This window comes from Calidris pugnax, unplaced genomic scaffold (genome assembly GCF_001431845.1).
Source record: "Calidris pugnax isolate Ruff unplaced genomic scaffold, ASM143184v1 scaffold144, whole genome shotgun sequence".
In the NCBI taxonomy this organism is placed as follows: Eukaryota; Metazoa; Chordata; class Aves; order Charadriiformes; family Scolopacidae; genus Calidris; species Calidris pugnax.
Window position 1 is genome coordinate 558,262 of NW_015090911.1, and position 22,520 is coordinate 580,781.

The 22,520-nt window shown below is 41.2% G+C and overlaps 1 protein-coding gene across 11 annotated transcripts in view; it reads right to left on the reverse strand.

Moving 5' to 3' along the window:
* Positions 1–22,520, reverse strand: part of CELF4 (CUGBP, Elav-like family member 4) — a 736,913-nt gene that overhangs the window by 13,606 nt on the left and 700,787 nt on the right. For 10 of the 11 annotated variants that reach the window (XR_001412848.1, XR_001412847.1, XM_014949395.1 and 7 more), the window contains exon 12: positions 10,429–10,595. Coding sequence is in view for 9 of the 11 variants with exons in the window: in XM_014949395.1 (XP_014804881.1) it covers positions 10,468–10,595 (128 nt within the window). In the remaining 2 variants the exon portion in view is untranslated. Of the gene's footprint in view, positions 1–8,563; positions 10,318–10,428; positions 10,596–22,520 lie in introns of those variants that run through there. The other variant, XM_014949391.1, reaches the window with a different exon arrangement.

The window sequence follows — 22,520 nt, forward strand, 5'->3', positions numbered from 1 at the left end:
CATCTGATAATTGCTAACTCCTTTTGCTTATTCTTTGCTCTGTTCACCCCATCAGTCTCTCCAGATTATATTTTCAGCTGAGTTTAATGAACGCCATTTATTAAACTAACACCAGGGTTCTGCTCTGGCCTCAGACAGATGTGCCTGCTAATATGAATCATTTTGTTCAATTGGATTATTCTGATGGAGAGCGGATCCCCGCCACTCCAAGGAGCACAAACAAATGGGGAACAGCTCGCCTCCAGTTGCGACCAGCCGCTCGCGTTCATTAGGAGGCAGCTCCAGGCTCCGCAGGCAGCTTGGCAGGGTAGTGTCCCTACTGCTGCCATCAGCCAGCCCTTCTGCTCCCTCCCATTCCCCCCTCACGTACAGAGAGAGCACAGGTCTCAGTGCGGCCTGGAGTCTGGCTTGTTGGTGGGACATAACCATCAGTGATACCTTTCCTGTGTTTACCAGCTGCATGGGCAGCAGGAGTCACCTTCTCCTTTGTCACAAAGAATGGTCCTTATCTGAATGCAAAACAGACCTCCCCTAACAGTGTGCTCTTCCTTTCCCAGTGTGCCATGCCTTACTTCCTCTACATTGACACCTGAGAAGATGTGGGCTACTTATTTGCTATTGATCCCTCTTTGCTCTGATCTTCTCCAATTATATGGGCAAAGGGACAGGGATGGTATGCTTTTAAAAGCTTGTATTAATCAGAGAAAAGAGATAAAATCCGTCTGAAATCTCCCAGAGAGAGATCCCCTCAGTCTATCGTTTGGGATTTTAGTCTTCAAAATTTTGGGTCAATCTCTGTAATATGTTGTGTTCAGGCACCAGGCATCCATCTATCTGTCTATCTCAATACAAATCCTACCTTCTGTGAACCATAAAACTCCTAGCAGAGTGACATTACCACTTCTCACATCAACAGAACACACTGAGCACACATAACTTGGGGAAAAATTACAGAGGCAATTTGAAAGATCAGAAGAGAGAAAGCAGAAGATTTCTGCTCCCTGAGCGTAATTGGCCAAATCCCACAACAAGTCTTTAGCTTGCACAAATCATCATAACTCCAATAAAGTCTATTTTTTTTTCCCAGGTGAAGGGCAGACCCAGCACTTCCCCAGCTACCTGTGATCCTCAGGCCAACTCATTGTAGAGCACTCCTGAAGGAAGAAATTATTTTCATTTTAATCCTAAGCAGCACCCTGGAGCTACTTCCAGGAATCTCTGGTGAATACCAGATGCCAGACTGCCAGAAAGCAGGGCTGTCCTGAAAGAGAAAAGACCCCAGAGCCAAACATGGTGGCAGTCCTTGTGCCTTTACTAACAGCCCCTGGGCATGCTCCTCGGCAAAGCCATCTCTTGAGAAGTTAATTCCTACATTAAGGTTTAAGTTTAGAAATGCTTCTCCAGGAGTGAGGTATTCCTTTACTCCTGATCAGGATCCGTGCACCTTTCTCCAAATTACATTACACTGGTCTTCATGGAGACCAGGAAAAAGACCTACAGCAATTCCTTATGGGATTTTTTTCCAGCAAGGTCTGTACGACCTGTACCAAATAATTCCCTTGTAAGCTAAGAGCAGAAGCAGAAAACCCTCAAATATGCCCCCTTCTGAAAGTACCAAATCTCTTCAGAATTGACATGTAAGAGCCCAGTTTCCTATAGTAGTTTTTGCGCTGCCTGCCTGGGTCTCTTTTCCAGTGACCAGTCTGCCATGGTGGAGCAATGTCTGCCATGCAAGGAGAATGCACAGAGGAAAATAAAGAGCATGGCAAGCATTCACTTGTCGTGTATCACAAGACATGAGACGCAACTTCTACTGATGAGTAGAGGTGCCTCAAGAGTGGATTAAAAAAGATAATCTTATCCTGCAAAGGCAAATTTGAAGCTGACTGCACAGCCTATGGGTTTCATGGCCAAATCATTTCCAGATCCTTGGAAATCGAGGTAATGAAAACCTATTTTTCCTTTGGAACAACCTGCTTTTTAAGACACATACTGTATTACAGCACTCTGCCATGACAACCAGGGCCCTGGTCTGCAGCACGCCCATATCAACAAAAGATGTCTTTCAGCTTCAAGGACCGGCCCTGGTATTTCCAGGAATCTCAAAGGTAGGTGTCTCATTGCTGTGAGGATTTTAAAGAGTTACCCTGCTCTGCATAGAACGGGTGCTTCAGACAGACCAGCTGCTGGATCTGTCCTACACAGAAAAAAGGGGACATCTGAAGAGGCAGAGAGAAGAACATCTCTCTCAATAATGGGAGAAATATGTTTTCTAAAGAGGTGACAACAGTGCCTTTCCAGGGATGCAAGGGAATTTTTTCTGTTTGTAAGTCGTTGCTGTATAAAGGGATTTTTAAAATAAGCCACAGAGATGTGTTCGGCAAATGGCATGTTCATTCCTGAGTCTCTCTGCTCTAAAAAGACAAGCAAGGCCAGCGTGGTGACATTGTGTCTTCCTCTAGAATTGCAAATAATTGAAAAATCTCTGCTAGGAAAGCCTTTAGAGTTAAATAAGTAACAGTGGGCCTGAATCCTTGGTTGCCATAAATCAGTGTCACTTCACTGACTTCAGAGGAGCTGGTGATTGACGCTGCCTGAGAACTTCGCCTGACCATGGTTGTGTTTAGTAACTTTCCAGGCAGAGCACTGAGGTTTCATTCACTGCTTCTTGGTTGGGAAATGACTTGACTGCTGTTCTCCTTTCCCTTCCAGCTCAGCCTTCTACCCAATATTTCAAAAAGGTTGGATGAAGCTCAGCTAAGTGGATAAATGACCCATTTCAAATAAAAGCTGTCTGTTCTCTAACTGCAGTCACAGACCAGGACAAAAGACACCTGAGAAACAGGGTTTGCACCGTAAACCTTCAACTCTCTGCTACTGCAGAATCAAACACTTCAGAGACCAGAGTTTTGATATTCACTTGTATCTGGCCAAACTTACCGTACCCATGAATTATTCAAATATGCAATTATTGTATTTGATATATCACTGGGTATAACTGTGGGAATGAGAAACAGTGTTCTAGTGCAGCTGATTGTATATGCCTTCCAAACCATAAGGACATCAATTTAAGGTGCTCACATTGATGGAACACTCTGCAACCCCTTATTAAGATTCTTGCCAACTCCTGTAGCAGTTCCCCTGCAGAGTAAATTTCATGGAGTTTTTTATCCTCCCTTTTCTTTATACCTACAGTGTAAGTGCCAAACACTACCCCATACAGCTTCAATTCATGGTTCTGCAGTAGCTCTCAAAGGTCAGTGGCAAGAAGATCAGACAATTTTCAGCCTACTGATCAACGCTACACAAGTGACCTGAGTCCTGTGAACCCATGTGTTGGAGCTGACTTGTAACTTTGACTTTATTGGGAGTTTCCATTTTCCTGAATTAACCTTCTCTGCTAATTCACTTTTCCGTACAGCCAGAGTGCCTTTGGCCTACATTGTCCATATTGTCTTTTTCTGGACAAAAAAGAATGTTCATGATGCTGATGTTTTCTTTTGACTAAGCGCACCAGAGACAGATTGATCAGCCTTTAATCATGGGTAGCATCTAAGGGCCAGCTAAGAAGAACACCTTTTGCCTGAAGTCCTAGACCTTTACGGTCTCATACACTGAGTGTCAAACAACTTGGCCTTTGCTCTCTCCCCAGGTACTTGCATTTCCAAATTGATAACATGTTACTTTTCTGTCTGTTCATTAGTGGGTACTGCTCTCCCCAGTGCTCCAGTATCAAAACATTTTGCTGATTTGTCACTTATTTCAAGGTCCTGTAGGAAAATGACCTCACTTGTTTTTAAACCTCATCTTAGATTTTCACAAGCCTCTTTCATTGTGGTGTTTCCCTCTCTCATTCTCTCTGTGCTTACATTACTTATCAGAGGGTTGCATTCTGTCACTCTTTGCTGCTGCTGGAACAAATATTTTGGCTATGGGTGTCTCTGGTGTTTTTCCATCTCTTTGGCTCTCATTTTGAATCACAGCTGCTTAAAACATCTACTCCTTCCTTTTATTACAATTACCAGTTTTTCTTCAAGTTGCAGTCCCCCATGCACAGGCCCATCAAATCTCTCTGCTGGATCAATCTAACAAAAGCTTCCTTCAAAGGCAACTGTCTTCAGGTTACTGCAGCTGCCCATGAACCGAAGCAATCAAAACTCACACTGGTTAGCTCAGAAAGGCCCTAAATCTTACCTACTCAGCTAATTTGCATGACATGGTCCATATGAGATCCCATAGTAATCTTGTTGGACAAGTGGTTGAATATAACACTGCCACTCTCCAGTCTACTCTTGGTCTTTGGAGGATTTTGCTGTTGGAAGCCTTTGAAGGTGGCACAACCATACCAAACTCCTGGTCTTTTCACAGCAGGGACAATACAGCAGGGTCATTGCTGGCTGTGTCATTGGGAAAAGTTCTCACAAGCCTCTGAAAGTTTACTTTAGGACATCAGGACCAACTGCATCACAGCAGGATGAGAAATGGGCGGCTGCTTTCATATCTATTATTTAATTCTGAAATAATTGCATTATCTAACATTTTTTAAAAATGGGGACATGGGTTTTAATGAAGAATTCATGCTCTGAACTGAAGGAACGTGTTATGGTATTGCATTGTGCTGCTGTATCACTCCCATGACAAATAGTGCAGATCCGTTAGTGACCTACATGGACTCATTTAGATGCAAACACAGCAATACTCCTGAAAAGCTGCCCTGCTTTGAGGAAGAACAAGTTCCAAATACTGCTGAATGGAATTCAGTCTCAGAGCAGTAATTACTGATTGTAATTTTGGAGTAAATGCAGTAATTAATTATTGTCGTTTTCCATCAGTGCATTATATTGTGTGCCAATCTTAGAATAACTACAATAATTAGCAAATGGGATTTTGCATGTTCTGGTATCGAAACTGTGGTTTATAGAACAGACATGAGAATTTTACCATAATAAAATTATTAGTAATTTAAATGGGCAGACAGGTTAAAGATGATCAGCCAGAAAAGAAAAGGGTTTCCTTGTCAGTTTTGCAAATGCATTCAGTAGTTCTGTTTCAGCCTCCCCCATTCACTTCCATTCTCTCCTGTACGAGGACAATAGCACAAAGTTTGGGTTAAAAACACAGTGAGGGGTGCTTAATTTAGTCACATTTGTCAGTGGAAATTAAAAAAAAAAAAGTAATCCAAAGAAAAAAGAAATAATTGGCTGAGCTGATTTTTTTTTTTTCAATACCTACACAGACTGTTCCAAATGAAGCTGTGCTGATTTTGATCTCACTTTATTCGCTCACAATAAAGCTTGTGCTGGAGTACTGTTTTGATGTAATTATAGTACTGCAAATTTCCATAATGTAAGCAAGTCCTAAATGATCTAAGTGATGACTAAAGGAGGGAAATGACAATAATCTGTGCAGAAGGAAGAGGAACCAGTTAGCATGACTGTAGGAGGCATAACTGCAAGAAATGGGATTAGATCCTGATAAAGGATATTTAGTCTGAATCTCAAGATGAACAGCTTAATAGACAACAGTGAGATCAATGCAACTACAGAACAATCTCTCACTGGAGGTAGTACAAGCCTTTCTTAGAGGGATAAGCAATTTAAAATTAAGTAAAAAAATACACTTTCATTAGACTTTGTGTTGAAGTGATCTGAAATGACAAGAGACAGCCAGAAATTTTCCATTCATATCTTTTTGTTTATGGGCATTTGGAATTTTGCTTGTTTGTTTTATTTTTGGCTGATAATGTCTTCTTACTTTAAAATCAGGTGTTTTGTTTGTTTGTTTGTTTTTTTCTCTTATCAGAGCACAGACAAAGGAAAACAGAAAGTTTTCTGATTTGGTAACCTACACATTCCCATGAAAAAAGGAAAAAAACCCAAACACTTTTAATCTGGGAAAAAATATCACTTATTCCAGCCAGGTGCAGAAACAAGCATCTCATACCTTTTACAATAAATCACATATCAGCACATGTTCAAGAAGCTGTGAAGGAGGACCTGAACATCTTTTTTTTTGTATTAGAGCTTTGGCCTGTGTTATTTCCCTTGGGATTTTGGAGAAGGAGGTTGCCTGGACAATGCATTCTCTTAATGTTTTGCCACTACTCTATAAGCACAGCTAAAAAAAAAGTCTTACTGTTGACCTTTTTTTTTTCACTCTTCTGCTTCACTTTTGTCTCATGCAGTTTCTCTTGCTCACCATCACTGTGTCTCACCTAGTTTCATGCCAGTCAGTGCTCCAGGTTAGTCCCACCCAAATGTCTCTCCATCTTTAGTTTTAAATAAAACTTCAAGAGCAAGAGTGTCTGTCTGAGGTGGTAAATAACCCTTTGCTAACGATTAGTCACTGAAATGAAGCCACAGAAGGGGAATGGATAGCGTTTTCACTGCTTTTCTGTGCAACATGTTTTATTGGTCTACCAGCTGGATGCTTCTGTGCTGCCCTGTTAAGCCCTTTAATACAGGAAGAGGTGTGAATCACAGGGTTTTCGAGGCAATATTGTCCTATCATGGCTATCATGACTTAGCATGGATGGGGCACTGGCCAATTAGATTTGAGACCTGGTGTGGAGGGCTGGAATCACACCGATCACTTCTGCTCCCATGAGGAGGATGAGAGGAGCTCATCCTTCTGCCTGTCCTAGCAGCCCTCCATGGTTCTGGCCATGCAGAGGACTCATACGCACACACAGGCAGTGTAGGTTGGACCTGCACTTTTGCCATACCACAGGCTACTTAAGGGCTCTTAGGAATGGACACCCAAGGGAGCTCTGATTTTCAGGGTGGGTTTTTCTTCATTTTGTGCATTTGCTATCTGAAAGACACATGAAGTGCCTCTGAATCCTTGCTTCCTAGTCCTGAGGGGGAATTCCTAATAGAATATATTGATTTTGGCAGAGTTGCCTCAAATGATCCTCCTCTCTTACTTTTTCTTTCTCCTCTTTCTTTCCCAACCTTTCTTTTTTTTTTTTTAACTAAAACCACCTCTTTAATTATAAAGAAGAAAGAGAACAGAAGCAGCCATTTTGGAAATATTTTGCCATCTGAATTCTTCAGGGCTTTGCTTGCTACAGCTTGTGGGCTTATCTGCCACATCACAGAAACCCTTGCAGTGTTTGACAGCAACTTTAGAGCAGTTGCAAGGAAAACAAAGTTGCAAGGAAAATCACTATGGCCTAGACTCTTGTGTCCCAAAAGGGAGATTTATGAGCTAAAAAAAAAAATGCATCCAGAATTAAAACTGAGTGAAGATCTTTCTTTCTTGGTTAGGAAAAAACACTCTGGTGGATTACATCAAACTGGGTGCTGCTTGTGTTTTTTGTTGGCAGCTTCTTATTTTTGGAAAGGAGTTCAATAAAACAAAGCTCTCCCTTAGAAAAATCCCAATTAAAAAGTTTCTTTAGCATCCTCTTGAAGCACATGAGTAATTGCCCTGATGTCAATATGGTTATGCACATGCTTCAAGTTGGAATTAAGCACCCTGAAGAGCTGGGACCAAAGTAAAACTAGATAAAAAACATACAGGAGTTATTGTGTTTCTGCCAGTTAAGGGAGCTCTCAAGCTTTGCTCTAGCTGTCTGTGCTGTACCCATGGGCTGAGCTGGCTGCTGTCCTAGTGTTTTCAGGAAGCTTCTCGTAGCAGTAATGACACTGACTACTGAGTGTGCAAGCCAGAGAGCTCCAGTGGTATTTCTGAGGCTGTCTGGATGTTGCACATCAACCCAGCTGTGGGGGTACAATAACACTGTGCTGAGACAAGAACAACTGACCTATCTCTGAGTAAGCCTTATTACTGAGGGCTTAGCCCTCAGGCCCTGGAGGGAGGCAGAATTGTGGCCAACATGACTCAATCTCCTCTGTCTGCTTCTAGGGTGCTGGTGTGGATGTTTCCGATCACTGAAAAGCTGATGAGCTGAAGAAAGAGCTGGATCTAAGCCCTTCTGAGCTTCTGGGTATTCTTGTTGTCACCAAGTGTCCTCTCCAGTCTAACCTGGCATGGTAGTACCTGTGCTAAATTGGATCTTTCCCTGGGATTTACTTCTACAGTGTCCTCCTGGGGCCATGTGCACTTGGCCAATCCCTTTTGTTAGGTACAAAAAAAACACACAATTTTTTTTTTCCTGGAGAACTGTCTCCTGCTACAAGATATGTACATCTTCAACTCTTCCAATGGGCTCAGCAAGGTGGGAGTCTACAAGAGAATGAGGACTTCTGAGCTGCATTTACTCCATTTTGATAGGGACTGTCTGTGCCTCTAATAAAGGCTCCTATAAGCAGAGGATGGAAGTGATCTGGTGGTAACAACTGAACCGATTTTGCTGACAGCAGAGCATTAAAATAAAATTAAAAGCCAGGAAGGCTAAAGGACTTCTATTTAGAGGCGACAATTCAAGACTGTTCTCCTGCTTTGCGGAAGAACGTAATTTTATTGCCATTTTACCAGCTGATTTCTTGTTTTGTCATTTATTGGGAAGAAAAAAAACAACAAACAACAAATAGTAGTCCTACTACTGAGTATTCTTTTTATTGGAAACAATCTGAGGCCTCAACATCAGCCTGATCATGAAAAGGTAGAGGCAGAGCACTTCACAATGATCCATGATAATGAAAACATCACAGACTCATACCAGTCAGTCTTTAAAAACACAGGTGTCTACAGCCCTGCACATTCTTATATGACCATTACAAACAAGTATATCCCCATTGACCACATCTATGCTACTATATAAAGTTATTGCTTGGTGCCAAACTAAAGAGAAACTTGTGTTCCTCGATTCCTTTGCAAATGTTATTGAAAATCTCCCTGACAAAGACAGTCCCTGCTTTAACAAAATTGCATGCATGCATCTCCTGCTCTCCCCCAGCAAAACCTGCAGTAAAAAGCTGGTGTGATGAAGCAAAAAGCATTTGGATATGGAAACATATTTTGGTTTCAAGCTTCCAAGAGGCCTTGTCATAAGCAAGGAAAAGAAAAGAGATTTTTGAAGAGGGAAAATGCATTGAGTTATCTTCATATAGTCACATATAAAGGAGAGTCTAAACTAAGGAGGCTGTATTTTGCACGTGAACCTAATATGTTTATTGAAAGGTTTCTTATCCTGCTTCATGTCGTCTTCAGTGCAGCACCTCTTTCAAAGACACTTTGATCCCATTCCTTAATTCTCAGTGGAAAGGATACTGCTCTGAAGACCGTTTTTTCAAATATCTCAGAGATATCGGTGAAAAAATAGAACACTTCATAGTTCTTTGGGAAGGTTGAAGATAAGGATTTCCTGCCTATATCTCAGATGGATCAAGAAGGGCCTGAATCAAAATCACTGACTCTTAGACATTACAGCTGTAACAGCCTATAAAGGTCACCTAACATATCTCTCTGTCGCTAATTCAGGAATGCAAAATACTTGTTGCAGTTTAGGGTCACTATGAGTGCTGGTTTTATTGGGGAATCTCTGGGGTGGAACAGTTTTAACTGCAGGGAAACTTCCTGTCTCTGTAACAAACACGTATGGTCTTATATTTCTGTTTCTCAAAGAATTATCTAATGGAAAAGCCAGCCAGCAGTGGAATATATTTCCATTTTTGGAAACATCTCCATTTTTGTTATTGGCAATAGGCTGGGATTCCAACAAAACAAGGTGCTGCTTCTGATACTTTTGACACTGTTACATGTACTAGAAGTTCCCTTGGAGCATCAAGCTGGCTCCTCTCCAACAATATAAAGTACATGAGTCTAACAGTGAGACTTTTGTTTAGATTTGTCTAGGTCCTCACTCAAGCAAAGCTTTCTTGGCTTTGGTTGGGTTTTATCTACACACTGAAGTTAACAGTAACCGAGCAAGAAGTGAGTCCTTCTATTCATTTCTTGGGTTTGGGAAGAGAGAAATTAGGGGTTATTTAGTTGTCAGGGAGACATATTTACATAAAGTTATTATGCTGTGATGAAATTGGATACAGACTATACCACATGAAGAATGAAGAATGCTTTGAAACGTTTGCAACACAGAGCTATTGAGACAGACACTGTCCCAGTCCAGTCATCTGGGATTAAACTGCAGCCCGGTCCCATCTCTTAATTGCAGATTTTCTTCAGCCACCAGAAATGCTCTCTTTAGCTGAGCAAGGGGAATCAGGACAGCTGCTGGCTCTCCTCTAGTGACCAGGAGGACTTTCTAGAGATGCAGGATGCCCCTGGGGTGGGGAACTTGGCTCATCCCTCATTAAGCATCCTTCCACCTCTTTTTCTAAAGAGACGCACACACAAACGGTTCCTGGTTTATGTGTGGGTGTGTATCTGTTCAATGTGGCTCTAGCCAGAGACCTAAGTGAAAAAGGCAGAAGCTAGAGAGTTGCAGAGCTGAATCTTTTTGAGGGTCTACAAGACAAAGAGATGCTACAACCACAACTGACACCCTCTTCCCCATGCAGTTACCTGTGCTAGTGCTTTGTATCCAGTGGTTCCCATAACTCCTCAGTAAGGACGATTAGCATCCTTTGGCCTCTTCAGCTGCACCTTCAGCCTCTTCATGCCAATCTGGAAGCCATTCATAGCTTGGATAGCAGCTTGGGCACTGGCAGGATTGTCAAAACTCACAAAACCTGTCAAAACATGAGGCAAGGCAGGGGGTTTAATGTCAAGGAAGCGGGCCAAGGCACGTACATGCAACGACCACTGAGAATGAACATGGGGAAGAGGGTGAGGGCGCTGGAAGGGAGGGAGTAAGCAGGTAGGAGGGTAGGCAGGTAGGCAGGAGAGTGAGGAGAGGATGGTTGCCAATGGGGGACGAAGGGTAGGAGGGGTTGTTACAGATCAGCATCCCAGGACGCAGTGCCTGGTCTGAGCGCCAGTTTGGACACAAGAATATGTGAAGCACAAATGCTGGTGCCATAGCATCAGCACACACAAGACTTGGGTCCTCTGAGCTGGGTCTCAGCAGATGTGATGCATGGTCTCAAGGCACCCTGTCTTGCTCCTTGTCCCTCCGTCATGACTTGGGTAAATCTCTAGACCTTCCTTCACTTACTAGCATAACCTTTCCTTTGCCTTCCAATATTCACGATGAAGGGAACCTGATATACCTATGCTACCTCCTTATTATGGTAATAATAAGTAAAATGTAAATTTAATAAGTTCTCCATTATGGTATTCATTGGCATGAATAGTTTGATTGTTGGCCACTTAAGCCATATGAGGAGCTTTATTAACTAGCAATTACTGCAGACTTTCTGTTGACTCTGCAGTTGAGAAAGATGAACACTAGTGCTTTCCTAACATCGTTTCAATAAGTAGTTTCCTACCTTGCCAGCAAATCATCCAATCAGCCATGGAGCACATCCAGCAGTAGAAACACCTATAGTGACTGAATATTGTATTTACAGGCCACCTGAAATGACATTCTTTGTCTCAATGGACGACTTGTTCTCTGGGGATCAGAAGAGCCAAGATAGGTCAGAACCACACAGGTTGCAATGCATCTAATCATTCAGCTTTGGGAAGGATTTTTGGTGTGAGTTTATTTTTTATTTATTTATTTATTTATTTATTTTCACGTTAGCTCCAGGAAAAGGCCTCATTTGCCTAGACTGTGTATGACTTTAGTGGGAGTGATCATGGGTCTGAGGTATTAGTAAGGCAGGGGGCCATCACATTTTATAAGAATTGCCTCTGCTACCTTTGCCAGAAATGTCCCTGTGAGCCAACAACATTTCTGAGCACAATCCCTGGGTAAGACTAGCCTGGGCCAGCCTGCACTCCAGACAAAGCCATCTGTCTTCTCACCCCTGCAAAGCCCTGGCAGCACAAATCAACCCTAGGATCCTAGTCTCTCTCAACAGACAGGCTGAAATGAAGAGACAGTTTGAGAGCCCTTCAAAAAGCTAAAGCTGAACGTTTGCTGCCAGGTATACACCTGCTCCAGACAGCAGCACCAGGCATGGCTCACAGCCTTGGGCTGCTCTGTGAATGCATTCAGCAGCACCTCCTCCCTGGTCTAGTTCCTCCTTGAAAAAAGAGTCTCACAGGTGGCAGAGTGTGGCTTGTACTTGAAAAAGATGTGCACACACATGCATGTGTGCAAGCCCACCTTCTCACTCTTGCATCAAAACTCTACTCCCTGTCTTTGGCTAATAAGTTTAAGAGAGGTGATAAAACCTATGGTCTTAGCCTCGAAGTGAGACAACAGGTTAACTGAGTATGTTGGATATGTTTTTAAGAGGGAGGCCCATGAAATAAACAGGCATCCATCTTCGGCATCCTTTCTTCAAGCCAAGGCTCCAAGTAACTGGCTGTCCATGCAGTTTTCCTGCCAATCATCTGGATGAAGAGAGACCAACACTGCAGCTCTGAAGATGTGACCAAAAGTGTTGTTCAAGCCTCACAGCAGTCATCAGTCTCTAGACAGAAAACTGGAGAGTTATGTACGGTGAGTAATGAGCTGGGGTATTATTCCATGGCCATGGATCTGCTTTTGCAATCACTTATTTGCCAGTAAACACCTGGTAATGTTCCCAGTTTACATTTGACTAGTTGGATAATCTATCAGTCAACAAAGTCCTAGGATTTGCTCTCAGCAAACAAACAACCTAAACACCTCCTGATTTCACCTGGGCTGATTCATTCTTTAAATACTGCTGGAAGCTCCCTTGGAAATGTTTTACTTGAGCTTCAACTTGAAATTTGCTGCCTAGCTACCTCACATCTTTGATTATAGGGTGTAGTGAAAGCCAGTTCTTTTAAAAATCACCTCTGAACTGCTAATATTCCTGCCTAAGACCCATCAGCTACATCTGTAACAGTAAAATAAAACTGTGCCAGGGAAGTTCAGAGAAACTGGAAACGAATCATCTGTACCGATGGATTTTTAGAAAAGTCCTTGACATAGTTTTGGCTTGTGCCTAACTCCAAACAATTCCTGGACAAAGTCTGAGTATTAGCACAGAACAGAGGCTGCTTTTGGTAGTTTGCTTGGATGTGGTCATGATACTCTGGAAAGTAAGAGAATTTAATAGTTTGGGTGTGGGACATTCTGTGCCAGCTGGCCCCAGTGCTAGGGGAAAGTGCCAGGCATGTTTACTTTACTAATATATATGCAGGTACCAAATATCAAAGCTGACTTGGATGCAGCTGGGTAATTGCTTTTATCGTGTCTTTAGAGAGCCTAGCTTGTCTTTAAACTTTGACTTCTACTCTTACAACTGGTCTCGTTGCAATGTACCTCCTACTAACTAAGTGTGCACACCTAGAGTGTGTTTACAGTGGATCCATTAGTGAGCAAATCCCCTTGGGATTCTAAACTAACCAGTGGAGGTCTCGCCAAAATAGTCAGTGGAGTGTTAGGAAAAAAAATTCTCTCTGTTTTCCAGGACTTTCCTAGCTGTGCTCAAAAGAATCAAGTCTCACTGACTGTGTAGCAGGGACCAGTTCTGACTGCGATGAAGGCAGGCACCTAGATTAAATCAAGGTACCTCTGTTGTGGGATTTACGTGGTTCCACAGTTGGGTCTGACATCTCAGTGTTGCTCACTGGCTAATATCTGAGTGAGTAACTCCATAAAATGATGTTAATTGCTGAATCAAACTCCTAATTCATGCAAACCCCACCAGACCTGCTGCCACGTGTGATGGAAATCTACTGTTTTTCTGCTTTTGCCCAAACTAGACCTTTAGTTGGGTGATAAATCCTGGTGCTGGGATGCTCATACAGTTGTACCTCTGCAAGAACCTTGCCTTTAGATAAGCTCACAAGGCTACAATAGTTTTTATCATCCCTTTGCTTTTGAGATGGAATTCTAAGGCCATTTCCTCATCCTGTGCAAAGCTGTAAATAATACAGCATTTTAACAAATGGGACTAATAAGAGAGATCAGAAGTGCATTTGCTCACTATATTTCATTTAGACCAGATAATGAAGCTGGGAGCTGTACTCTATTGCTGTTGGTGCTGGTTGCCTACAGATTTTGACCAGATTTGGATGTTTATTTTTTTCTCCTTAGTTGTCCAGATATCCACTGCCGTAATATAGAAATCTCCACTGGCTAGCAACTGAGAGTGGAGGGGCTGGAGTGAGCAGGCTGAGGAGAGAGAAGGAAGAGGGAAAATGCCAATAATTGTGCATTCTCCTTGTGGGCACATCCTTGGGACAGAGCAGCTAATTCCTCTAGCTTCATTTGACTGTTTGAGTTCCAGGGGGCTTGATACACTCAGAAGTTGTTGGTGCATTCAGCTCTCCCCCTCCCTGTTATTTATGTGGAGTTGCATTTCATATTGTTGAGGGTAGTTGGATGGACTCCAAAAGAAGAAAAGCTATGGCTTACCCTGAGAGTTGAGATGTCACAGTGATAAAGGATAGGCAGACAGACAAACAGAAAAGCTGTGTTAACAATGTCATATTCCTTTCTCTTTTCAGGTCAAGTACTTCCTGGTAGATTGCATGACTTTTTTGAGGTTTTTTTTGTTTGTTGTTTTTGTTCTTATGTGTGCTATTGGCAGTTAACCATCTTTGTTTCTCCACATCAGTGTCAGCAGCAGTAATGGTGCTATGCCAGGCTTAAACATGTATGACTAGGAACAGAACATATGTACTGCAAAATAGCTTAAATACTTGCTTTAGTGTTTGAGGCCATGACCATAGGGCTCAAAGCATGATGATGTACTACGGTTGCTCAAGAATGTATCTGTGTTTTGAACACCTGCATTGTCATCTACTCTCTTGAAGGACAAAAGAGAAAGGGAGAGGTTAAAAAGCTTGAAGCTGTTTCGGTGCATCAGTTAATTAATAATCAGAGAAATATATGTTCTGCTCTGAAGATGGCTGGTAGGAGGACAGGATTTTGTGATAAATCTATTTTATGGGGGGGATGTTGGATATTTTTTTTTTTTACTTTTTTTTTTTTTTTCTCCCCCAAGGATTATGTAAAAAGGCTGTTCTAATAAATGATTTATCAAAGCAACAAAGAAAGAAGAAATCTGCTAGGACTGCGGCTCAGGGCATCTAATCTTCCTAATACTGCACAGCATCTTCCAGGAAGTTACTGATATTGGATTCCATACCTTCTCCTGACCTCTTATTTTCCTGTGTGACTGCGTAAATGATTAGTGGGCAGAAACTGGGGGAGCATCTTGGAGGGTGCTTTGCTTTCTCTCCATTTCTTCCACAGGAAGTCTTGGTAGTGGGGCATGCTGAGGGAGCTTCATGCCCTTCTCATGATGCCAGCATGATGACCAAAGGCTTTATGTAACAGATATTACTCAAGGGTTGTTTTTCTATTTTAATCAGCCGAGATGATAGAAAAGGGAATTAGCAATCTATCTCAGAGTGAATTTGAAGACTGTTTTTCAACTGTAAATTTTTCATTCACAGTAAGTAGTGTCTCTGCATTGCCATGAATTAGTTTGTGCACTAAGTGCCGTCCTGAATGAGCACATCGTTAGGTTCCCATGGATCCCTAATTGGTCTTTCTGAGTTTTCTGTTGCTCTTTGCATGCTGCAAGGAGAATTAGCGGTTAATGTGCGAAACAGCCATTTGATGATCTGCTACCAGGTTGGAATAACATGTTGCCTCTCTTCAGCAGAAGCTTTTCTCTGGATGGAACCCAATGCTTAGTAATACAATGATCATCCCCCAAATAAGAAGTCAAGTGAACGACAGGTCCAGAAGCAAGCTTTGGATCCGGACTCCTGAGCTGGGGGCAGATGGTCCTACAGCAGGTCCACTCATGTAACTAGACTGGTCTCAGGTAATGGGAAGGAAAAGTGGAACCTCAAAGCAACAAATAGTTGATTTTTAGTTTTAAAACTAAAAAGAGTTATTTGAGCTATGTTCCAGATGCTTGTTGCTGAAAACTGCCACCTCAGAGATGCTTAGCTTTCTTAGTCCAGAGATACATTTTTCTGATTCAGTGTCAATGTATTTGTCTGACTGCCATGGGGAAGCTTTCTTGGCACTTCTTGTTCCTCCAGGTATGAAAGTCACTAGTTAAGGAGAGGATCTCATTCTTCTGAACTTTTCCCTCTTGTCATTCAACATAAGTTCGTCTCACTGGAGGGAAATGAGAATAATAGGAGAGCAAGGATCTGCCTCTCAAGTTGTGGAAGGCAAATCCACGTGCAGTGAAAGAGAAGAAACGTACATGTGAAGAAGTCCACAGCCCTTGCTTCCCTTGTGTTCAAAGTGCTGCTACCTAGGACTTAAGAGGGGGCCTTGGCCAGATTACTAAGACGGAGGAAACTGCAGAAGGCACTGGCAATTTGTTAGACCAGTGGCCCATCTCCTTTCCTTCCCTTCCCCCAAGCATTTGAGTTAGTAATTAAGGAATTAGTCATTAATATAATTGGTTATTGATATAACTGTCCCCTTAGTGCATGGCTTCCCTGCTTTTGTTAGTAACCAGAGAAGGGTAAGATCTAGGAACCTCAGGGAGGCACTTTCTGCTGGGAAGGCAATCATAAGGAGTTCAAACCCCAGGAGTCTTCTCCTCTGCGGGAAGGGTGCTGGGCAGGAGCTCCCACCCTTCTCTCCACATTGGGACCTGACCACCTACACCTCAGCACTTCCCCGCTGCTTCAGTCCATTTAATTCCTAAGAATGCTTAGTTTCTCTTTTTCCCTGTTTATTAGTCTTATCAGAGAATAGAGATTTTCCTTTAATTGCCTTGCAAGATCTTTACCTTGCTGTGCTCTTTACGCGATGTTCTAGCTGCTGTCTTGCAATTTTTTAGCGCTGTAAAGAATTTCAGGATACAATCTGTATGTAAGTAGCTCTATAATGTATGTGTGCGTTGGAAGGTATTGTACTGTAAGGTGATTTATGAGTACTGGAATACTCAATAAAGGAGTATGTCTGAAGATCAAGGGCATAGCACTTCAGCTGTTTTCTGGTGTCTAAAAGGATTGGATGACTTTTTGGAATATTTAACCTTTCACTGATGTTTAATCATGTCCAAGTAAGATCCGTCTATCCAGTTATCCATCCCATCCATCCATCCATCCACCCATTTTGTAATGTATGAACAGTCAGTAACTGATGATTCTATGATTCTATGATGACTATGCTAAACAATTACTATTAAATATTTCACATCTCTGGGTTAAGATAATTAGTACCTCAGAATATTCAAAGAATTGGCTCAGAAATTTGCTGAACCATTAATGTTCATTTTAGAATTTATGGAATATTAGAAAACCTTCAAAGTGTTCCAGAAAAAGATAATCTATTATTAATTTTTACGGATGCAAACTAGATGACCTGGTAAACTTAGTCAATCTTTCATAAGCCTTAGTAAAATTATGAAAATTTTGATATGAGATGATATGGCAAAGAATTAAAAGGTATACAATTAATGCCAATCATCATGGTTTCATGGAAAATAGCATCTATCAAATGAACCTGATTGCGTGAAATTGCAAGTTTGATTAATACAGTAATTTTTCGTAGAGTATACTTAAACTTTTCTAGAGTATTTGAGAGAACCCTTATTTATAGAAAATTAAAGTAGCCCATATCAAACTTCTTAAAAATTTGATAAGAGATAGATCATCAAAAAACCTGTAAATTGTGATTTACAATATTGAGGAGTTTATAGTAGGCTCGTCCAGGATCATGCTTAAAGCTCTATGCTATTTAATTTCTCTAACATTACTGGGAAGACTTCTAAAGTAATTATTGGTAAGTGGTCAATAATGACAGAAGTCATGTTGGTCTGGGTCACTGTGTGGGCTGCACTCATTTAAAGAGTGTTCATTTTAATCCAACCAAATGCAAAACTAGAAAAAAAGCGAGTCACTCATAAAAAGGGGAAAATCCTCACTAGGAAACAGTGTTTCTAAGAAGAACATGGATTTCCTGCTAACAGCCAAATAAATGAGCTCTCATAATTATGTTGAAATATTGAAAGTCCCAAGACTTTCTCAGTATTCATCTGGAGACAAAGGCAGTCTCTGGACAATATCCTCTAAAAGTAGGAAGGCAATGTTACCTCTGACTATGGCTCAGGAAAGACCTTTACTGGAATTCTCCATTTCGTTCTGGTGATTTTGCTACAAAAAAAAAAAGTTTTAAGAATTATTCAGGAATACAAGAATAATTCTAAGTCTGAAAAAGTAATAAAAGTTGCCACACTTTACTGAAGAGAAGGTTGAACAGTCTTCTGACCATAGTCTGTAAATAATTTCTAATAAATTGTGTTTATGTAATATAGGGGAAAAAAAAGAGCTTGATGATTTCTTCTGGTTGGAAGCAGACGTTTGACAAATTTAAAATGGAAATAAGACACTGAGTCTGCAATTTTTAAATAGTGAAGGTAATTAACTATTTTGGAACATCTTGTTTAGCAATAGGGGTGGAGCACCTTATCACATGAAATCTTGATGAGATTTTCTAAAAGGTATGTTATGACTCAAGCAGAAGGTTTGAACTTGTCACATGAGCTGTGGTGTCTGGCATATGTTATTTCAGAATTCAGTCCAAAGGATCAGAATGGTCCCTTCTGATACTGCATATCTGTCTACCTGCCCGTCCATTGTTCATTTCACATTTCAGATATTTAGAAAATCAGTTCTCGCCTCCTAATCTGGCATGGACTGCAGTAACAGTCATGATAGAGGTGACAATTGATGCTAATGCCTTATAATAAATGGCCCCAAAGTGTGGGCTGCGGACCACTGAGACAGCTGACTGGTACTCGTTCTTCATCTTGCTTCCAGCTGAGAGAAACTGAACAGATGGGAAGGGGAGATTAAATGAAGAGTGAAAGTAGATGGCATGATTAACTTTCTCTAAAGGTCAGAACACCCAGTGCAGAAGGTAGCTTGATATACATGAGCATCTTCCTTATGTCACCTTCCCGTCTTCCTGTGCGTGAAACCACTTCTATACATGGAGGCAATGTGAGCTGGAATGCACAGAGAAGTGGTCCCTGATACTGTGCTTTGTCAGTTGGATGTTCTCCAGATACTGCCTAAAGAAGCAGTATCTTTTCTGAAGATGGTTGAGGCCTGCAGATGCTGACCCTGAATATGGTGATCCACACCCAAAAGGAACTTTATTCCTATGATTCTTCTGTTTCACGGTCGGTTTGGATACTTTTCCTTACAGAAATTTAAATGGCTCACATTGAAAGCACAAGGTTAAGATTCAAGATTGGAATAGAATTTGGACAGTTTAAATTACTACATGGTCAGATCTGGGGTTTTGAGTCATACACCCATCTGGAACAACTTTTTCTAAAAAGAGAAAAACAGTAAGCAAAAATCTGATATAGAAAACCACAACAGATTTCTCATCCTAAGAATGGAGACTACTCTAAAAACTTCTCTTGTTCCTGTAAATAGAGCTTGTCTAAAGGATGAGCAACTATTTGTCTGATGCTGTGGATTGTGGGTCTACCTATTCTGCTAAGTAGGACTCAGGCTTCAGCCATTCTTTAGAGCCCACGAATCAAACACTGGAACAGTATATATGCATGTCTGCTGTGAATAAGAAGCATTGTGGTTCTTCTAAAAGAAGCATGATGTTCCAAGCTAGCTGATGATGATCTTCCTCACGATGAACAAATTAACTAGTGAAGAATCACCCACAGAGATGTGAATGGTATTTGGTCTTTTTTTGAATGATGATTAGAACTGAAGGAATTTCCTAACTGCTTTCAGCAATGGAAGGAACTCTTCTTGACTTGTTTTCTGAGCCTTGTAAATGTTTGATGTCATGATGTATGAAGTTTTTTTGGCTAAAGCGCACAGTTGGAAAAAGCAGACGTACTTTTGAGGAGACAAGTTCTCCTGCCAGTGTAAAACCAAAGCAAAGAATGAGCTTAGTGTAGGCTTTACACAAGTTATGAGTGGGATGCAAGTAGCTGCTCAGCTAAGGACAAACTGAGTGTTTTGTTGAATCATGATGAAGGTTGTCCTCACATTGGAGTTGTACAATATAAACAAGTTAAAAATAATTAGTGAAGCTTCCACCAGACATGTCACAATCCATTTCCTAACTTAATCTTAATTTCTTGGCTCCCAGGTTCTTTCTTGGATCAATTTGTGTGATCTTGATAAAGAACCCATGTATGAACACTGTAGCTACTGAAATCACCAGTCATCCTTCTTGGTCTTTAAGAGACAAGCATCATAAAGCAAGACTATCATTTTGATAATATTTCACAGTGGGGAAGTGAATTCCTTCCTGGGCTAATCAAGGAAAAAAAGAAAAGGAAAACTGATCAGGAAGATGCACTGTGAATTGTACCAGTGACTATGGACTATATGTATCAGTTTCCTCATGTCCCAGGGAGTCTCTGAAATAGATCTATTCTTGGTGTGGCAATGTACAGAATGTTCCCACCTTGCTCCTGCTCATCATTAATTAATGGACAACTAACTGTCTCTCCTTTTTATGTCATTGCACACCTGTTACCTCATTATAGGCAGGTTGGGGCAACCCAATAGATCTAGAAAGACTTGAAGCTTCTGTTGTGGGACAGTGTGAATGTTTCTGTTCGGAAGCCAGAATTAGTGATGAATAGTTTTTGGCCTTGCTTTTCAAACCAGTAGTTTATTTTCTGTGGAGATCACTGTGTGAAAAACCAGCTATCAAAAGTAAAAGTGAAGTCAACAGGACTCTCTTCAAAATCTCTTCATACACAGTGAGTCATTTGGGAAAGAAAAAGAAAAGAGAAAATCTCTTTATATCTAGACCAGGAGACTATGAACTGGCACTGATCTGTGCTGGGTACCAAGAGGAGAAAGGAAAGAGTTGTACAAATACATTTTAAGCTGGAAGATAACATACTGTTCCAGATCCAAACAGTGTTACATCTGTGGTCCTTTCAGTGCCAATGTAAGACCTCTGTGTTTTCAACTACCCACAATGGACAGGAAATGATCTGCTGGCTTCTTTTGTCACCAACATCAATGGGAATGAAACACCTTCATATTATAGCATTGATGCTGATAAATTCCTGTAGGTCTGCCAGGAGAGCATTCACCATTAATGAGCTTCAAAGGAGTATCCGGAATCCTGAAGATCTCTGTGAAGAGCCTTCTGTAGTCCCTCAGAAGAGTTACATTCATTCTATGGGACTTGCATTATACCATAGATTGACTAAAGGCTGATCTATTTCTGCCTTCTGGGGCCCCTACCCAATGACCTGTCTGAACTCTTGATTGACCCTTGGGTGGGAGATGGGAAAATATGCCTGTATTTTAATTACTGAAATAAGGGCAGTAGAAATATTGCTGAAAAACCCATTGATGAAAATGCTTTGACTAGAAAACCTGAGAAAGGCAGGATGGTTATCGATGGGATAAAAATATGAATTTCTCTTTAAAAAAGTGGTTCTTGCATTGACTCCTCAAATCAAGTAGCAAAAATTCTTCTCTCATAAGCATTTATAAAAGCCCAATAACACAATAATCCTTCTGCAGCCTGTTCAGCCAGTCAGGAGGCACACAATGACCAGGGTAAATACAGTTTTTGGAAACTCTTCTAAAGAAGGATTTTAAAGGGTCATTAGAGAACTACTTTTAGATCAATCATATAATTTCACCTTTAAATGGTCAGAACACAATCAGATTTAGGCAACCCTGCTTTAGCAGGGGAGTTGGACTAGATGATCTCTAGAGGTCCCTTCCAACTCTGTCATATCTGTGAATCTGTGAATCTGTAGCCAAAGACAGCAGTTGCTCTTAGATGTTGGATGCACCTCTTGCCTTTTATAACAATAAACATGTTTGGCTAAATATTAAGGGGACTGAAGCTCAGCTGGTGAAAGTGACCTAGTGGTGGCATTGTCCCACTGTCACTAGGTTTTTCATGGGTTACATCACTGAGGATATCATTAGAGATGTGCCCTGGCCTGTAGGAAGACCAGCAGCATCCTGAGCTCTATTAAGAAGAGCACAGCCAGTCAGCTAGGGAAGTGATTACACTTCTCCACTCAGATGACCACACCTGGACATCTAGTTTTGAGCACCACCTCCATCCAGCATAGGAAAGACAGTGACAAAGTGGAGTGAGTTCAGCATATGGCCATCAGGATGGACAAGGGCTGGAGCACATGCCCTGTGAGAGCAAGAAGACAGAGAGTCTCTTCAGAGCGGTGCATGGTGGGAGAATGAGACACAAGGGGCATAAATTAAAGCAAAAGAGATCCAGACTGGATATAAAGAAAGGATTTTTCATCTTGAAAGCCAGCAAGAATTGGAGCAGATTGCCCAGATTCAAACCACTTGTTCGGTGGTTTTCTTTTTTTTAAATAATTTACAAACATACTAGCTATTGCAAAAGTATATATATTAAAAAAATATTATAATGTACATACCTCTACATACAGAATATATTACAGATCAAGCCTGGAGACAGTGGAGGTGAAGTTGAATTTGGTTGGGGATTTGAGATAAATGAAACTAGGAATGGCTAACAAAGATGTACCTTTTTTTATGGGCATCTGCAAGTTGTTACCCTGGTGACAAACTTTGAAGATGCTATTTGAAGATGTTAATCTCATTTGGGGACTTCTTTTTTTGTTTGTTTGTTT